General features: G+C 37.4%; 1 protein-coding gene across 1 annotated transcript; it reads right to left on the minus strand.

Moving 5' to 3' along the window:
- Positions 1-10,721: 10,721 nt before the first annotated feature.
- Positions 10,722-15,605, minus strand: LOC127852169 (cholinesterase 2-like). Its single transcript, XM_052386007.1, has 3 exons — positions 14,075-15,605; positions 12,933-13,074; positions 10,722-11,717 (listed from the first exon to the last, which is right to left on the minus strand). Exons 1-3 carry the CDS (start codon positions 15,453-15,455, stop codon positions 11,534-11,536), a joined length of 1,707 nt encoding a protein of 568 aa, XP_052241967.1. The 5' UTR covers positions 15,456-15,605; the 3' UTR covers positions 10,722-11,533.
- Positions 15,606-19,174: the final 3,569 nt, after the last annotated feature.

Genomic DNA, 19,174 nt, shown 5'->3' on the forward strand with positions numbered 1-19,174 from the left:
ATTTTTAATGTAAGATTATTTTTAATTTATATTTCTGATACAGTTCTTGAAGTTTTTTCTGACCCTAACTTCTAGAGAAGACTTCCCGATAGCTGCATAGCAGTCATGAGATTTAGCTATCCCATTCCGTTCTTTTACCTAAACAGTTACAAGGAGATATAATTAAGGATGTAAAGCGATTTCAATGCGTCAACCAGTTCATTTTTCCTTTTTTTAATGCGAATAAGGAACTATTTTATCATTAAATAAAACTTATTAGAGATGTACTGCAAATAATGTTTTTTTATACCCAACCTACTTTTAAAATGATTTTCATTGATGTATTGGTCTCTTTGGTTCATTTTAATAGTTTGTTTATTAGGAAAATGCCAGTTCCTTATTCCTTTTTCAATCCGAATAAGGAACTATGTTATCATTAAATGAAACTTAATAGAGATGTGCTGCAATTAATGTTTTTTGATACCCAATCTACATTTACAATGATTTTCATTGATTTATTGGTCCCTTTGGTTCACTTTGTTTAGTATGAAAAATTCAGTTCCTTATTCCTTATTCAAACCGAATAAGGAACTATGTTATTATTAAATAAAACAAAGTAAAATGTACTGCGATTAATATTTGTTACACCCGACATACATTTACAATAATTTTCGTTGAGTTATTCGTTTCGTTGGTTCATTTTGACTTACAATTTATAGAAAGAAAGTTCCAGTTCCTTATTCGATTTGAATAAGGAATAAGGAACCAGTTCCTTATTCCTTATTCACACTGAATAAGGAACTGGATAATCATCACTTAAAACTTAGTAGAAATGTAATGCAATTAGAATTTAACATATACAACCAATATATAAATAATACCGGTATGTTCATTTATATGTGGTTAATTTTGGATCAATTTAATTGATGTTTAAGTAAGAAAATACCAGTTCCTTATTCGGACTGAATAAGGAATAAGGAACTTGCTCCTTTTTCCTTATTCAGTCTCGAATAAGGAAAAGGATTATAAATAAAAACAAACATGTTTAAATGTACAAGATTGATTTTTTTTATCACATACATGTAATATAATAGTATAAGCTTTAGGTTTTGTTGATGTAAAGTTAGTATTCGAATTAGAAAAGATAGGTTCGGTTTAAACAAGAAATCCTATGCAAGCGCGAAGAAACATGAATATGTATCGTAATACATACGTAATACATAGATACATAAATTTCTATTCGAGTTATTTTGTTAAGATTTACTTCAGAAATGTTTGCATTATTGTTCTTTAAAACCCTATAACAAATATGTTACGCGTGAATAAGGAATAAGGAACAGTTCCTTATTCGAATAAGGAATAAGGAACTAGGAAAAAGGAACCAACTTATCACCCCACCCATCAGTTCTTATTCGTTTTATCATCTCTCGCATGACCCAGTTGACAATGGTCATGCATTCTTTATGAATGAAATCTCCAGTTGTAAAGACACACCTCCGCATTGGACCAATGAAATCACTCGTTTGTTTAAAATGTCAGTTAGTTGAAATGTATGTAAACAAAAGTTTCAAACGGCGCTGGACAGTTAGTCTTGGTGCATAATGTAACGACAAGAACGGTAATAATGTTTTTTCATACGTTTTATTGAATTATGGTATCGAGGTTCATGAACTTTGTAGGGAAGATGCCCTTTACTCCGCGAAGATTTCAGTCTTAAAGACTTCATGATCATTGTCAACTGGGTCATGCGAGTTGTGTATCGTGTTATTTCTTAAAAGTTGACCCAGCATTTGTAAAAATATTGCAAGACATATACATTTCCAGAAAGGAAATTCATTTCTGCGTTGAATAAGACCAAGATCGTGAAAATCGCTGCACAATTGATGAAGATATGGCTGTTCAAAGCGATGCACCCCGTTTTGGGGTGATTTTGAGTTGCATACCTTGTTATATATATATTTGATAGTGAATTTGTTTTCCATAAAATTTAATGTTTCGTTATAATATGATTTTTTATCATTCAAAATGATGTTTTCACTAATTAATATCATAGCAACACGCTAACCACCTGTGGCGTAAAGGAGAAGCTTAACTAGTCATGGAATTCCTTTGAAGCGGAGAGGAGGTCCGACCACAGCTGCATCCGGCGCGCTTGGAATCGAGATCCCGGAATTTTGTAAGGTTACATTCAGCCCCGGTGACGTTGGTAAACGTGAAATCGTCTTCCGGTTTGTTTGGTTTGCTAAAGATATACAGGATATATGTCAACTTTTTTTTTTCTTTTTTCAAACGGAATAAAACACACACAAAATGAAATTCATTAATAACGGATTTTTGTAAATACGTACATTGCAAATTATATAAAGTAAAGAGGGTTATTATGTTAAAAATGTTTTTTTGCCTTTTTTAAAATTTGGCTATGTAGTGTGATTAAGCTAATATATTAATTAATAAATGTTTAGAAATATAGAAACGCAATCCATTTACAAACGTGAGGACCTTAATAAATAGTGACATTGTGGAATTTGAAGCAGCGGAAATATGAAGTTACTAATGTAAAAAGCGAAGTTCCACCAATTCTATCAAAATGACATCACATATTTTGCTTTTAAAATACACACGCAGTAGAATTAACAAAAACTATTGGTTTATGGTGTACCTCTTGAGTTTGAGGTCCGGCGTATAGCGGATAGCCGAACACGTAGTGAATGTGGCCTGCGTAGTTTGAACAAACCACTGTATGCCATTTTCAAAATCTAAAAACAACAGTCCACAATGGCAAAATGAATTCTCTTTTTTTGATACACACAATTCGACCTAAAGAAGCTCGACATTTCGACATTCTTATCTTAATGTGTCGCGAGGGATTGATCTGTAAAGAAGCTCGGTGGTTGTCGTATCGCATTGTGTTTCGCGTTGACTTTCCTGCGTCAACTTGAAATTGCGTCATTAGTTTAAACCTATTTATTTAAGCTCGATTGCATCGAAAAACTCAGGCTTATATAAACGCTCTCGAGTCCGTTTCCTGGGCCTAGAACCAGTACTTGGTGTCTTTTGGGTCATTAGGCATTCATTAATAAACTTTCCGGATTCCGTATCGATGCAACATGTACGTTCCAAATCCGCACGGGCAGTGTGAAACACGAGTTTCCAAATGTTGCGTGTCTACAGAAAAGACGATTATTGGTGTCGAAAATGAAAGAGGCGATGCGGCTTGGAAAACGGGCGTACCTTGCATTCGATACGCTTTTTTTACGGAAACCCGGTGCGAGCGTAGGAACACGGCGGTGATGAATTGCAAATCCTGCCCTGTAATGTTAATAGACTAACCGATTGTAAAGAGTTATGTTTCAATTTTGTACATATTTTGAGTTCTAATGGGTTAAAAATAGTAAAAAAACATTACGCTATAATAATTTTGTTTAAAATTGATCGCTCACTTTTTAATATATCTGAAGATTTTTATATGTGTGTCACTTATATGGGGACATAATTTATCAGCATATAATTCTTTTAATGTTCATCTCTTTGAAATTTGGGAAACGATGTAACTTATTTTTCTGAATTTGGTAAGTTTTTAGCTCTACTGGTCGAAGGCCTGAAGAGCTTATGTCATGGCGTGGTTTCCGTCGTCCGTCCGTGCGTGCGTTAGTCTTTTTCTTGTTTACGCAATAAAGTCCACAGTTTTCATCCGATTCTTTTTAAACTTCTTCAGTGTCTTTATATTAATGAGGACTCAAACCCTATCGAAAATGGGTTACATCAGAGTAAACAGTCCAGAATTATCTCACATTGAATTTGAGAAAATTGTGAAATAAGGCTTGTTTACGCAATAAAGTCCACAGTTTTCATCCAGTTATTTCCCAACTTGCACAGTGTCTTTATCTTAATGATGAGTCAAATCCTATTGAAAATGAGCAATATCGTAGTTTTAAGTCCAGAATTATCTCCCCTTGAATTTGAGAAAAAAAAATGAAAATTCAGATTTGTTATGTGATAGTCCATAATTTTCATCCAATTCTTGGCAAACTTGCCCAGTGTCTTTGTATCAATGAGGACTCAAACCCTTTTTTAAAAAGAGCAATATCGAAGCAATAAGTCCAGAATGACTTCCCCTTGAATATGAGAAAATTTTGAAATCCCGCTTTTTTACGCAATTAATTCCACAGTTTTCATCTAATTATTTCCAAATTTGCACAGTATCTTTATATCAATGAGGACTTGAACCCCATTGAATATGAGCAGTATCGGAGAAATAAGTACACACTAATCTCCCCTTGAATTTGAAAAAATTCTCCTTGTTTGCGCGATTAAGCACACAGTTTCCATCTTATTCTTTCCAAACTTGCACAGTGTTTATAGCAGTAGAGCGATTCAGGCCCTCATGGGCCTCTTGTTTGTTACTGGCGACCTAAATAGTAGAGTTGGACATGAATGTGATTATATTCTGAAAAATAAAATAAATAATGTAATGTACTGCCCCGATAACACCTTTGTTAGAGACTCCATGGACAGTTCACTTAATGGTAATGGCGTTAGATTACTTGATTTATGCAAATCTACTAGTTTACGTATTGTTGGAAGTAGCCGTAAGCAAACTTGTAATTCTAATTGCTCATTGGGTCATTGTCGACCTGAAATGGCTTGAAGTCACCCGGGGGTGACTATAAGCCGATGCATGTCACACTGGATGAATCGATGATGAGGTCACCTTAGGGTGACAAGAATCGGCTTCTAGTCACCCCCGGGTGACTTCAAGCCATTTCAGGTCGACAATGATCCAATGCGCTAAACTCAATGGGTCATTGTTGACCTGAAATGGCTTGAAGTCACCCAGGGATGATTAGAAGCTGATTCATATCACCCTGGGGTGACTTCAAGCCGATTCTAGTCACCCGGACGGCTTGAAGTCACCCCAGGGTGACATGAATCGGCTTGAAGTCACCATAGGGTGACAAGAAGCGGCTTCTAGTCACCCCCAGGTGACTTCAAGCCATTTCAGGTCGACAATGACCCAATAAGCTCTAATAACGGTACGTCTGACATTGACTATTTGCTGAAAAAAGAATGTAGCTTTTCATATATATCGGATTTGTCTGTGCATGCATTTAAGGTTAACAAGTTCAGTGATAACGCCCCGGTACATTTTTCGTTGTCATGTAACAATGTCTCGTCAGAGTATCTGTCTTACACCGATGTCAAGTATAAATTGAACGATGCGTTACGTGGGCAATTTTGTTCAGGGATTATTTACATGTTACCTGGATTTAATAATATTGTACAAAATTTAGATTTCTCATGTAGATCGTCAATTAAGTATTAAGACTATTTTTACTGAACCATTTGTACTGTTGCACCACCCGGCGACACAGACCCGTTATTTTCTAAACATGTTTTTTTTTTAAACAAACCATAGTTTCAACGCAAATAGCTGTATAAAGCATGCATAATGGTTTGACAACGAGTGCGATATTGCACGAAATTTGTAATACGCCGCTTTACGCACTAAATAACTCGTGGTCGCTCTTTTTTAATTCCACTCCTCTTTTATTTAGTATTGCACTCCTCTTTTTTTATTTCGTGGCCTTAACTTAGTAACTCGAGGCCACGACATAGCTATGTCGTGGCCACGAGTTAGCTATGTCGCGGCCTCGAGTTACTTAGTCGAGTCCACGAGATAGAAAAAGATCAGTTCAATTTAAAACAAGAGGGCCTGAAAGGCCCAAAGTCGCTCACCTGAGATTCAAAGGAACTGACCTGTTCTGTGCAGCCCAAGATGTCATTAGAACAAAGTGTTCTTACAAACTTTCATGACTAGTGAACACCCTGGCAGCCATGTTTTTGAACAGACCAGAAACATTTTCATACGCATCCAAGATATCATTTAAACAAATATTCCGACAAAGTTTCATGAAGATTCATGAAGCCATATAAGAAAAAATGCCCCGCCCCCTGGAGACCATGTTTTTCAACCAACCGGCATCATTTTCAAGCAACTGGGGCCATTTTCGAACTTGTCCAAGATATCATTAGGACAAATCTTTTGACAAAGTTTCATGATGATTGGACAATAAATATGGCTTCTAGAGTGTTAACAAGGATTAACTATAGCTATATAAGGAAAAATGCCACGCCAGCTTGGCGGCCATGTTTTTCCACCAACCGGAACCATTTTCGAAGTCATCCAAGATATCATTGGTCTTGTGACTAAGTTTCATGATGATCAGACAATAAATGTGGCCTCTAGAGTGTTAATAAGGTTTTATTAAAGCGATATAGCCATATTAGGAAAAATGCCCCGCCCCTAGTGGCTATGTTGTTAAAGCAACCAAAAACATGTTCGAACTCAACCAAGATATCATTGGGACAAATCTTCTGACCAAGTTTCACGAAGATCGGAAAACAAATGTGGTCTCTAGAGTGTTAACTAGGCGGCCATATTTTTCAACCAACCGGCATCACTTTTTAAACTTTCCAAGATATTATTGGGATGAATCTTCTTTCCAAGTTTCATGAAGATTTGACAATAAATGTGGCCTCTAGAGTGTTAACAAGATTTCACTATAGCCATATATAGCCATTTAAGGAAAAATGTCCCGCCCCTTGGCAGCTTTGTTTTCAAGAAAACGTAACCATTTTTAAATTCATCCAAGAAATCATTGATACCAATCTTCTGACCAAATATCATGACGATTGGGCAATAAATGTGGCCTCTAGAGTGTTAACAAGGTTTTACGAAAGCCATATATAGCCATATAAGGAAAAATGCCACGCCCCCTGGTGGCCATGTTTTTTAAGCAACCGAAACCATTTTTGAACTCATTCAAGATATCATTGGGAAAAATCTTCTGACCAAGATTCATGAAGATCGGAAAATAAATGTGACCTGTAGAGTATTAACAAGGTTTTACTAAAGTCATATAAGGAAAAATGCCCCGCCCCCTGGCGGCCGTGTTTGTCAACCAACCGGAATCATGTTTTAACTCGCCCAAGATATTATTAGGATGAATCTTCTGACCCAGATTCATGAATATTTAAATGTTGATGCTAAATGAATTAATTTCTATTGTGCAAAATTATTTAAATGAAAATAAACGTTTGTATGTTATTTACGTGGATATGCTAAAATGTTTTGATAGTATATACCGTTATGCATTATGGTTGAAAATGTTTAAGTCTGGTATAAAAATCAAATTGCTCAGAAAAGTGAAACGTATGTATGCAAATGTTAAATCTCGTGTTAAATCGTATTCATCTTGTTCAGATTACTTTAGTAGCTCTTATGCGGTTAGACTGAGGCAAGGGTCGGTAATGTCGCCGATTTAGTTTTCTCTGGCCATTTAAGACCTTGAAGTTTACCAACAAGATAACGTTATTATAAGCTCTGGTTTGAATATAGATGATATTGTGTTAATTTTATTAGTATTTGCTGATGATATTGCTATTTTAGGCAAGTCATCAGGTTATTTTAAACCATATCAAGATTACTTATATTCATATTGTAATTCTTGGGGCTTAATGTCATGTTAGCGGGCGACAGTATTTTTTGAGCGGGCGACAGTATTTTTTGGACAGTAAATTTTTTTCCCGCTGGGTCTGACAGTATTTCTATGTCACGATGGCCTATGGGAGTTTAGCATTGTGAATAAAAGTGAGGTATAATAATAAAAATTATCGATAATGTTCACTGTTTTACTGTGAATTAACTTCATTTTTCGACGAAATGACGTCATTATTCCAGCTAAATTATCCAGTATAACTCTTTAACAATGTAAATAAACGGTGAAAAAAGCATAAAATAAAAAGAAAATTTGTTGGATTCGATGGAATATCGATTTTAATTCACTCGTTATCATAAAATATATATTTTCACTCGTGGCTGGGCTACTCGGGGAAATATTATTTTCTATGACCACACGTGAATTGAAATCGATATTCCACCGAATCCAACAAATATCCTCTACAGTATGTAATGTTGCTGTTTATGGTAAGTAAGATAGATATCCATCGTATGTAAACAGGTTTGTTAAAATTCTAAAGTATTTGTTTAAAATTCTAACAAATGAAAATATTATAATACAGATTGGGTACAAACATGCTTTAATTGATTGTAATAAAGGTTAGACAGATTTGGCCTCAAATGTTAAGAACATGATAAATAACTATGGATTTGCTTATGCATTTGAAATTCAAAACGATGTGCATGTGTATAGTTTTATTAGTGAGTTCAAATGTAGACTTGTTGACAATTATAAACAAGAGTGGTTTAAACAAATGAATAACAGTTATGTATTGGATATGTATAAAGTTTTTTAAACCACACTGGACTATGAAGAATATTTAGGCTTGCTTTCTAGACGTGTTCGCCTTTTTTGTTAGATTAAGAGTCTCTGTACACCCGTTGATAATCCAAACTGGCAGATGCGCTCAGAATAACATACCACGAAATGAGTGTTATTGTTTATGTTGTAATAGCTCCGGTTTAGAAGACGAATACCACTTTATATGTATTTGCCGTTTTTACTCTGATTACAGAAAAAAAATAAGTCGTTTATTTTATATAAATCCATCTGAATATGAATTCAACATGTTATTAGCTTCATGTGACAAATCAGTACTTTCAAATGTATATAAATATATATAAGAGAAGCTTTTGTTTAAAGAAATACGGTTCTAAATAATGCTGTTCACAAATTCTATTACCGATTCGATAGAATTTACATACTCTTGCAATGGATTGTGTTTATTCATATTTGTATTCTTAAATGACCAATTTATGTTATGTAATGTTATGTTAATATGCTTAATTACGTGACAGAAATAATTAGTATATTTGAGTATGAAAACGACGTACTTGTGTATAGGTCTGAATAAACTGTCTGTCTGTCTGTCTGTCTGTGAAGTGTGCTGCCGCTGATAGAATAAGAAGATTTGGACCTGGAGCATCTTTACGGAGAGAACTTAAGACACTAGATAGCTCTTATGGGATTGTTGACACACTGAGAACCATAATGGGAAGATTTTACACACGTGAGAAGAAACCAAATGAGTCCGTTGATTTCGCCTCTCGCATCGAAGATTTGTTTGACATTTGAGTTGAACTGTGAAGTTGTCGATTATCTGAAACACATTTGATGAAAGAGGTATTTTATGCTGGAATTGGAAAATATTTAAAACAGATGCCTTTCCACTTATGTGATGAGAAGATGGAATATGAAAAATTACATCTGTAGGTACGGAAGATAGAGATTTACCACGAAAGAGAAGGAGGTGAGAAGAAGCCATCCAAACGTGCAGTGCATGAACCAAAATAAGAAAACGACGTAGTGAAACTTTTGAAACAGCTCAATGATCGGATCGCCAAGATCGAAATGCAACAACAACAAAGGCGTCAATCACATCAGTATGATATGCCTAGACACAATGATGTCCATTAACCGGCTTATGAGCTGCGAGTTGGTTTCAGAGGAAGATACATGCACCCAGAACGAGGGTCTATGTCATGAGGATATCGAGGGATGAATTAACGAAGCTTCAGATGTTAAGGGGTTTGTAGACAGTCGCGTCCACTGAGCTACAACACATTTCTCCACCTTGTTTTATCTATAACAAAAAAAGGCATTTTCGGCGCTACTGCCCTACTATACATCATACATGCACAACTTGTTTGTAACAACTGCAAGAAAAAGCGTCACCTGAAACAAGCCTGCCCAACTTATAAGTGCCCGTGTTGTGGGACCGAACCCCAGTACCAATGAAAATGATAAAATATTAATTGGAGAAACAAATAGAGTTAACATCACCGTTGGAAATAAACCGGCTTGAGCTTAATTAGATATCAGTAGTGCAGTAAGCTAAGTCTCACAGACATTTAAAAAGAACATCTTTGTTCTATGTCTAACCTTCAACCAATCAGAAATATTTTGAACATTTAACGTACCGATGGATACAATCTACCATATATGGGGTAAATTGAGATTGATATCACTGTTGAAGAGGACCTGTTGGTTACAGCATCTAGAGCAATAAGATTTTATTATTGCTAGATTACACGAAGCCAGTTTAAAATTAGCACCTTAAAATGTTTCTTATTCGCATCCAGTATCAGTTTCCTTGGACATGTAGTACGTGTCGATTGAGAAGGTGGGAGTTGCCTGTTCAAACTAATGCACGTGAGCTGACGTCATTTATGGCATTTGCAGGGAACTATCGTCGACATGATGAGGCCCTTGAATTTCCCTGTCAAAACGCTGTCTTACCGTGCTCGGTTTATTAATGCTATGATAATAAATATTGCTTTTTTTTTCATTTTCAGTAGTTAAAATATGTACGGTTTGAGTTTATATAGATTTTGTTCACTCAGCAAGCTATACAAGTCAAATACATATAACGACTATGGCGCTAGTGACGTCCGTATATGGGTTTGATTGCCGTTGTGAAATGTGTCTGTTCTTTACTTTTATAAATTAACCACTTTATGCCTAGTGGACTCTCTTATCCTTCTAAGTTAGATCAATGTATTTTCCAAAATTAGGGAAGTCTAGTATATTTATTTCTATATTTATAATATTTCTTACACAAACATTTCTTTAAGCAAACAGCGCAGACCTAGATGAGACACCGCATCATGCGACGCTGTTTGCCAATGCCTTTTTTCTATACGCTAGGCATAAATGGGTTAAGTGCCTTTTTTTGCGAGAATATCTTATTTTCCACAAAGGAAAATTAAAACAACCATAGTGAATGTTATTTATTTTTATTCTTCCGACTTGGTATTTTGTCATTGAGCATCACGTTTAACATACAAATAAATAATTATGCAAATGTTTGGAGAGGAAAGAAGTCATACTTGTATGGTCTAATTCTTAGTGTCGGTAAATTGTCGTGTTGTTCCCCACGTATTTGTCAATCAGTGTTAAACATATCATGGATATTTGGAAACACGTTAAAACCGTAGCATACTTCACTCAAAAATGTGCATCGACGATTGTTAGTTTTATTTCTTGAAAGAGCATGTTACTTGTGTTCATCCGTTAATTTAAAGTGTTTTATCCACCGAGTATCGTTCCCATCGGAACGAACAGGCCGAAAGTTTGATGATCGTGTATGTTAAAAGGAAATATTCACAAGGTACTAACGATGGCATTATGTGTACATTTCGCCAATCACAATTGTCTCATTATTACAAGGAATCTGTAAACATTAATTATGAGGTTAAGAGTAATTAATATCGCTCATGGCTTTCAGCTTGTTTACACCGCAAATTCTTTTAATTTACAGTTTAAAATCCCAAATACTTTATACTGCCAGTTAAAAACCTCAAACTATGATGATATGATATTGACGGCATTAGTACACGCGTAGAATTACATTTAACTAGGAGTATTGGACTTCTTAACTTTTTATAAATGACGTGTCTGAGATAACGGCCTTTAAGGAGGCTAAGTCTAATACCAATAAATTGTTGCTGAAATTTATCGAGTTTTGTTTGTTATCTTGGACAAAACTATGTAATTTTTTTTAACCCGCAAGCAAGTGTCAAGCAGAAGCTGAACTAGTCATGACATTCCTTTGAAGTGGGTAGGAGGTCCGACCATAGCTGCATCCGGCGCGCATGAAATCGAGATCCCGGAAGTGCTCCCTGATTGGTGAACTGCAGGAAGGTCTGGAAGTCAAGGTCAAACTCAGCCCAGGTGGCGTTTGTAAACTTGCCGGCATCATCCGGTTTGTTTGGGTTGCTGTTGATTAAAATAAATGTCTACATTTCTTTCTACCTGACCCCCCCCCCCCCCCCCACACACACACACAATAATAGTAAATTCATTTCTGGCGCTATGGATTTTGAAAGTTAAATAATAGGTTTTTACATATAAATTGCGTACATTTATGTCAGATATTTTTTTGTTTAATATAAAAAATGTAAATGACGACCGTTAAATTACTTGAGCCACCTCTGTCGGCGATGTATTAATAAAGAGGCCACCGATACTTTCGACGGGTCGCTAAAGACCGACATTCTTGAAAATACAAATATTGCAGAATTCTATAAGGTTAGTGTGATTATTGCATGTATGTTTAAAACATTGTTCTGCCTTATTAATAATCCGGCAATGTAGTCCATAATATCAAGATTAATTCATTCATAAATGTACAAAAATATAGAAGCGTAACACATTTGCAAACGTGAGGACAATTATAAATTGTGAAACGTTGGACTTTCAAGCAGCAAATCGATAACGTTTATTATGTGAAGATAAAAATGACCACCCAATTATTATAAAAAATTGACATAAAACAGGATTTGCACTAATATGATGTTTTTTTAAAGTCCATTTATTCAGTTGCCGAAGTTCTTCCACATGGTAAACATATGTACTCCGACCTGGCGATGTCCATGCACATGGTAACTATACATACTCGGATATAGAAAGTTCGCCGTGGCATAATGGCTAAGGTATCTACCTTGCAATCGGGAGGTCACGGATTCGATCATACTCGGGGAGCGTACTCCAAAGACACCAAGTACTGGTTATAGGCCCAGGAAACGAACTCGATAGCGTTTCTATAAGCCTGAGGCTTTCGATGCAATGGAGCTAAAATAAAAAGGTTTAAACAAAAGTTTGTACACTTGGTAACCATGCGTAATCCTACTTGGCGATGTTCGTGAACATGGTAACTACATGGTAACTATACATACCCGGATGTGGCAACTTCCGTCCACATGGTAACCATAGTTACACGGACTTTGCGAAGTTTGTCTACATTGTAACCATACTTATCCGGACTTTGCGAGGTTCGTCCACATGGTTACTATACTTACCCGGATTTGGCAAAGTTCGTTCACATAGTAAGCATACTTACCCGGACTTGGCGAAGTTCGTCCACATGGTTCATGATGGTTGCCATACTAACCTGGACTTGACGAAGTTCGTCCATATTGTAACCATACGTACCCGGACTTTGCGAAGTTCGTCCACATGGTCACCATGCCCCTCGCTAGGCGCCGCTCCTCCTCAGTGTAGTTTCCGGTACTTTGAGGTCCGGCGTACAACGGATATCCGAAAACGTACTGAATGTCGTCAGCATGGTTAGAACCTTGAAAAGTGGAATAAATGAAATTACTTCTTTGACAATCTGTATATTGAGCAGGCCGAGTAAAAGTTATGCATATGGCTGATTAACACTGTCGAATAGGTAATTTATGTAATTTATCAAGTATAACAGGTACTGAATGTCATCTGCGGCGTTTGAGTCTGTGTACAATTTTAAATTTGATTTTGATAACATAGAGTTTACATTGGTCAACGTTTTGAAAATGTGCATTCACCTCGTGTCTGCACCGTTTTGAAAATGTGCATTCACCTAGTTTCTGCACCGTTTTGAAAATGTGCATTCACCTCATTTCTGCACCGTTTTGAAAATGTGCATTCACCTCGTGTCTGAACCGTTTTAAAAATGTGCATTCACCTCGTGTCTGCACCGTTTTGAAAATGTGCATTAACCTCGTGTCTGCAATGTCGGCAGATGAAATCTTTGTCTTCGAATTTCGTGGAAATGTAATTAATTGATTAATGAATCGATCAATAAATAAATTTATTAGTTATCCTATGTTTTCTTAATTACAAGGGTTACACGGTACTAAAAATAGCTTGAACAATCACGGAGGAGCGAATGAAATAAAGATATAATAGATAAACTGTCATGAAATCATGCACATCGCTATTATATACACATGTACATGAAGAATAAGCGCATTGCGATCACCACACGATAACCATGTGAAGGTTTCCAGGGTTTTGCTTTTGGTGGCTGTGAAATATCCACAAAACAGTCGTACCTTTTTGTGCAAGGAAATTGTTTAGCGACCGCAATTGTATCGTTCCTGCTTGAAATCGCCGTAAGAACGTACGATGTCCGATCGGAGATTTTTATGGTAGCATCAAGTTAATGTAGCCTTGTACGGCGACCTTGCGTGATTTAAAGTAAACGCGTGGTTTGGATAAAAAAAATGCAAGCTCATCGTCAGGTCTCTGTTTAAGAGGTTTGACCAAAGCTTAAGACATACATCGTGAGATAAACAGTTTTGTTAAATAACCTTGTATCCAGTTGGGTGTCGGTATTCCGTGCGTAGTGGGGACAGCGCTCAGTTCGTACAAATACGTCTTCCCCTTCCGGAGCGCCGCGTGCCCTTTCGCTGTGGACACGGCCGGAAAGAAGAAAACCGCGTCACTGGACATGTTTGTGAGACTGAACCGCAGGGTGGCGCTGTCATTCGGACGCTGCCAGTCCGTGTATTGTATATCCAGTACCTCAGCAACAATTGCTTCAGTTCGATTGTTCTTCGGTTTGATGACGTCATTGATCACTTTTGGAATTGCGAGGTCAATAAACTCCTCTCGTGTTAAATTAAACGTGTTCATATCTGAGTAATGAATGATGTTCGGCCAAACTACTACGAGATACAGAGCGCCGTCAAAATTATTTACACCCGTCATGAAGTCTAACGATGCAAATAAATTGCGGGCGCTGGAAGTTGCTGAGTCATTTCCATAAACAATCTCTGAAGGCGAAGCGATCACAAAATCCTTGTCCAAAAATGGTGCCCAGGGTAAAGTGTCGTTGTCTTGAAGTTGCCTGGGGGTGAGCGCGCGGAGACAGTTTATTGGGTCCGGAGCCTGGTCGCAACCCTTCTTAGCAATTAAATCCACCGCATTCGGTAAATCACGAATTGTCCAGTAGGCCAAAGCGGAGCCACTCTGAGCAATCATACGCTGGAAGAAGCCTTGGTTACCCGGATATAAGGCCTGGTACACAACAGATGCGCCACCTGCCGACTCTCCAAATATCGTGACGTCATTGGGGTTGCCGGTGAACGCTTTTATGTTATCGTGAACCCATTTGATCCCTAGGTGCTGATCCCAAAGACCCTGGTTACCAGGAAGTTTCCCGTCGGCGCTCTGAATGAATCCAAACATTCCAAGTCTATAGTTTAATGTGACCACAATGACGTCACCAATGGTACTAATGCCCTCTGCGGGATATATCACACTGGCACCCTCTATGAATGCGCCTCCGTAGATCCAAACCATAACCGGAAGTGACACGTTCTTCTCGAAAGTATGAGGCACGAACACATTGAGTGTTAAGCAATCTTCCGTAAAGTTAACATATTTGTCTAACCTTTCTTCAGCCTCATAATATGATGGATGGCACGCCATGGGCAGCTGAGTAGCATCGAACGTGCTCGAAAATGGCGCCTTTGGGATCGGCTTCATGAAGCGATTTTCACCTGCTGTTGACTCTGCGTATGGAATACTGAGGAATTTTGACATCCGGTACTGGCGTCCATCAATTTTTAGCGTCTCCTGTAGACCGGAAATAACTCCTACGGGCGTTTGAACAGTAATACAGTACGCTTCTTTCGCGACATAAACTTGCATCAGCACAATACTAACGATTAGGCTCTTATTCCGCATGTTTTTGTGAGTTGTTCAATCCTGTATGAAATGAACTGGTTATTAATTTGAGTGTCACATATATGAACATATTGACCTAGTTGTCGAATCGTTATCATTTTACGTATATTGTTTATGGATAACGATTCATCAAATAGGCTCCGCAATATAAACATATGTTCTAGATTTTTTAGTTGTACAATATCAATGCTCGTATCTATCGCATTCAGTGGATTCCTGTCTAGCATTTGTACTACTCACTTTCAACATCCGTGCAGATAAATAAATAACACAATTCCCAGTGGGCACTTAACGTTGCTGCAACGTTGTATTTAGGTTGCATTCAAACGTTGCAGTTTGGTTGTCACAATGGTGTAGTTTTTTACTTAGTTGCGATATAATTTACTATCAAAAAATAAAACACATATTGTTTTTTCAACAGCCAACCGCTCTTTCGAGTATTATAGTAGTATTCATATGGATACTGTCGAGTCCGTTTCCTAGGAAGATTTCTAGATTTCTATGGAGGAGATAATTAGACTGCTTCCCGAGTAGGAATCGAACCCACCAACTCCCGATCGCTAGGCGGACACCTCATCTCATTGTTAATAGTTTAAGCAACTGATCTGTAAATTAAAACAAGAGGGTCTGAAAGTCCCAAAGTCGCTCACCTGAGATTCAAAGGAACTGACCTGTTCTGTGCAGCCCAAGATGTCATAAGAACAAAATGTTCTTACCAACTTTCATGACTAGTGAACACCCTGGCAGCCACGTTTTTCTACAGACCAAAACCATTTCCATACACATCCAAGATATCATTTAAACAAATATTCTGACAAAGTTTCATGAAGAGTCATGAAGCCATATAAGGAAAAATGCCCAGCCCCTTGGTGGCTATATTTTTCAAGCAACTGGAACCATTTTCGAACTTGTTCAAGATTTCATTGGCACAAATCTTCTGACAATGTTTTATGATGATCGGACAATAATTATGGCTTCTAGAGTGTTAACAAGGTTTTACAATAGCTATGTCATATTAGGAAAAATGCCCCCCCCCCCTGATGGCCATGTTTTTAAAACAACCGAAACCGAAACAATTTTCGAACTCATCCAAGATATCATTGGGACAAATCTTCTGACTAAGTTTCATGAAGATCGAAACATAAATGTGGCCTCCAGAGTGTTAACAAGGTTTTACTATAGCCATATAAGGAAAAAGGTCCCGCCCCCTGGCGACTATGTTTTTAAAACAACCGGCATCATTTTTAAACTAGTCCAAGATATTATTGGGATAAATCTTCTGATCAGGTTTCATGAAGATCGGAAAATAAATGTGGCCCCTAGAATTTTAACAAGATTTTACTATAGCCATATATAGCCATAAGGAAAAAGGTCCCGCCCCTTGGCAGTCATGTTTTACAAGCAAACGTAACCATTTTCGAACTCATCCAAGATATTATTAAGACCAATCTTCTGACCAACTTTCATGAAGATTGGACAATACATGTTGCCTCTAGAGTGTTAACAAGGAAAATGTTGACGCCGAAAGACGCACGACGGACAAAAGGCGATCACAATGTGCTCATGGTGAGCTAAAATTTGAATTTCTTAAATTTACAAGAGATTATCTTTTCATTCATGCGATGCAGGAACTGTATTATTATAAAGTGCACTGTAAACTTAGCACTCGTTTCTTGAAGAAGGATGTGTTTCTGATTTACATATATACTATAATTTCGAATTTCACTGGTAATTTTCTGGTTATCCTTCCGAAAATCGCTCTACGCACACACATTCAAACTGACCGGCAAAACAAAACAAAGACCAGAAATGCCTCGCGCATGCGTTAAAATGCGAGATTAAACAACGTGGTTTGAATTTTTCTTTTAATTTTAATATTCTGTCGTTAAAAGTTCACAGATCGATAGTTAACAAATGTTTATGTTATCCTACAAGCAAAATAATTATAAGGAAAAAAAATCCACCTAGCGGCGATACTAAATTCAAGAGAAAAAACTAGCGGCGATACTGAATTCAAGGGAGAAAACTGCAGAAAAAAACTGCAGACGCTAAAAGAGCGCACAATTATCTAGATGCAACGTTGTTGCAACATCCTTCTCAAACGTTCGACCGACATTTCGCGTGCAACGTTGCAGAAACGTTCGGAAGTGGTTGCTAATGTAACGACCAGATGCAACGTTTTTGAAACGTCCTTGCAACGTTATGATGAAACGTCCTGATCATATTTTGTATGCAACGTACTGGCAACGTTCGGTAATGGTTGCCGACGTTGCGATCTAACTTTTACGTTTCAGCAACGTTCGTAACATTTTGATGGCCACTGGGTTGAAATCTCTTTCACTTCCAAAAATACGTTGCAATAATCAAGATATCAAGGTTTCCAGTTTATTTTTACTTTTTAACTTGACACAGTGTGATAATCGCTGTTTTAATGTTTAAGGTTGAAACAAAAGGAACATCGACATTATCGCATTTGCGTCGTGATATCGCATCGTGATTCTGATCTTCATTTTAATGTTCTGAAGGACTTATGATGAAACCTGTTGCACCATACGATAATAATGTGTACCAGGTTATTTTATATCGGTTGATAAATGTGTCGCGTTCTGAGAAAACTGGGCATAATGCATGTGCGTAAAGTGTCGTTCCAGATTAGCATGTGTCCGCACACAGGGACTACACTTTCCGCTTTAATGGTAAATTTCGTTAAAAGTAAGTCCCTTTTTACCGAAAATCTAGTTTAAACGGAAAGTGCCGTCCCTGACTAGCCTATGCGGACTGCACAGGCTAATCTAGGACGACACTTTACGCATATGCATTATGCCCAGTTTTCTCAGAACAAGACACTAATGATTGATTAGCATTTTGGCATGTTGGTACTTGATATTGCAACACGAGACTATGCGATATTTTGCCGGCTTGCTGTCGTGTGGTGTTTGTCATTGTCGTGTGTTGAAATGATGTACCATTAAATGTTTTGCTCACGAGAGTAAGGTCGAGAGTCAACAAGTCCATGATATTTGCGTCACATAGTGTCGAGCGTCGCGTCGAATGTCATGCGTCCCGTCACATGATTAACGTCAATGGTCGACCATTCCACGATATTTACGCGCTAGTTTCGAGTGTCGCGCTTCGCGTCGAATGTCACCCTTCATATATTAAGGTCGAAGTCGACATTTGCACGATGTTATGTCGTGCGTCGTTGGTCATTGCAGTGTGTCGAGTTGAATATAGGACGTCGAGTTTTAAGGGCGCGGCACGTTGTTAAACGCAACACACGATACGACGATCGACATTGGTCAGCAACACTCGACAATCGCCAAACATTGATTATTTATATGCAACATTTCCTGCACAACAATGGAAAATTAAAATCTGTATACGCCGTGCGGTGTTAGTGTTTGTCAAGTATCGTCGGTGATAGTCGCTTCGCATTGTGTAGTTCGCATATTGTCGATTGTTGATCTAAAATTGCGATGCAAGGCAAACAGTTTGAATCTTACATGATATACCTTATCGGTGTAACAATGCGGCAAATGTCGTTTTTCTTTGTAGATAGTCGTTTGATATTGTCGCATTCCATCGTGCCACCACAACATGCGAATGGCAACTTTCAATGTGGCTTTTCCGCATTTCTTAATTAAAATTACAAAACATTTATATGAGACAAGTAAAACGAATGTTGCCAAATATTGCCATTGACAACATTAATAACATCA

Source organism: Dreissena polymorpha, chromosome 12 (genome assembly GCF_020536995.1).
Source record: "Dreissena polymorpha isolate Duluth1 chromosome 12, UMN_Dpol_1.0, whole genome shotgun sequence".
In the NCBI taxonomy this organism is placed as follows: Eukaryota; Metazoa; Mollusca; class Bivalvia; order Myida; family Dreissenidae; genus Dreissena; species Dreissena polymorpha.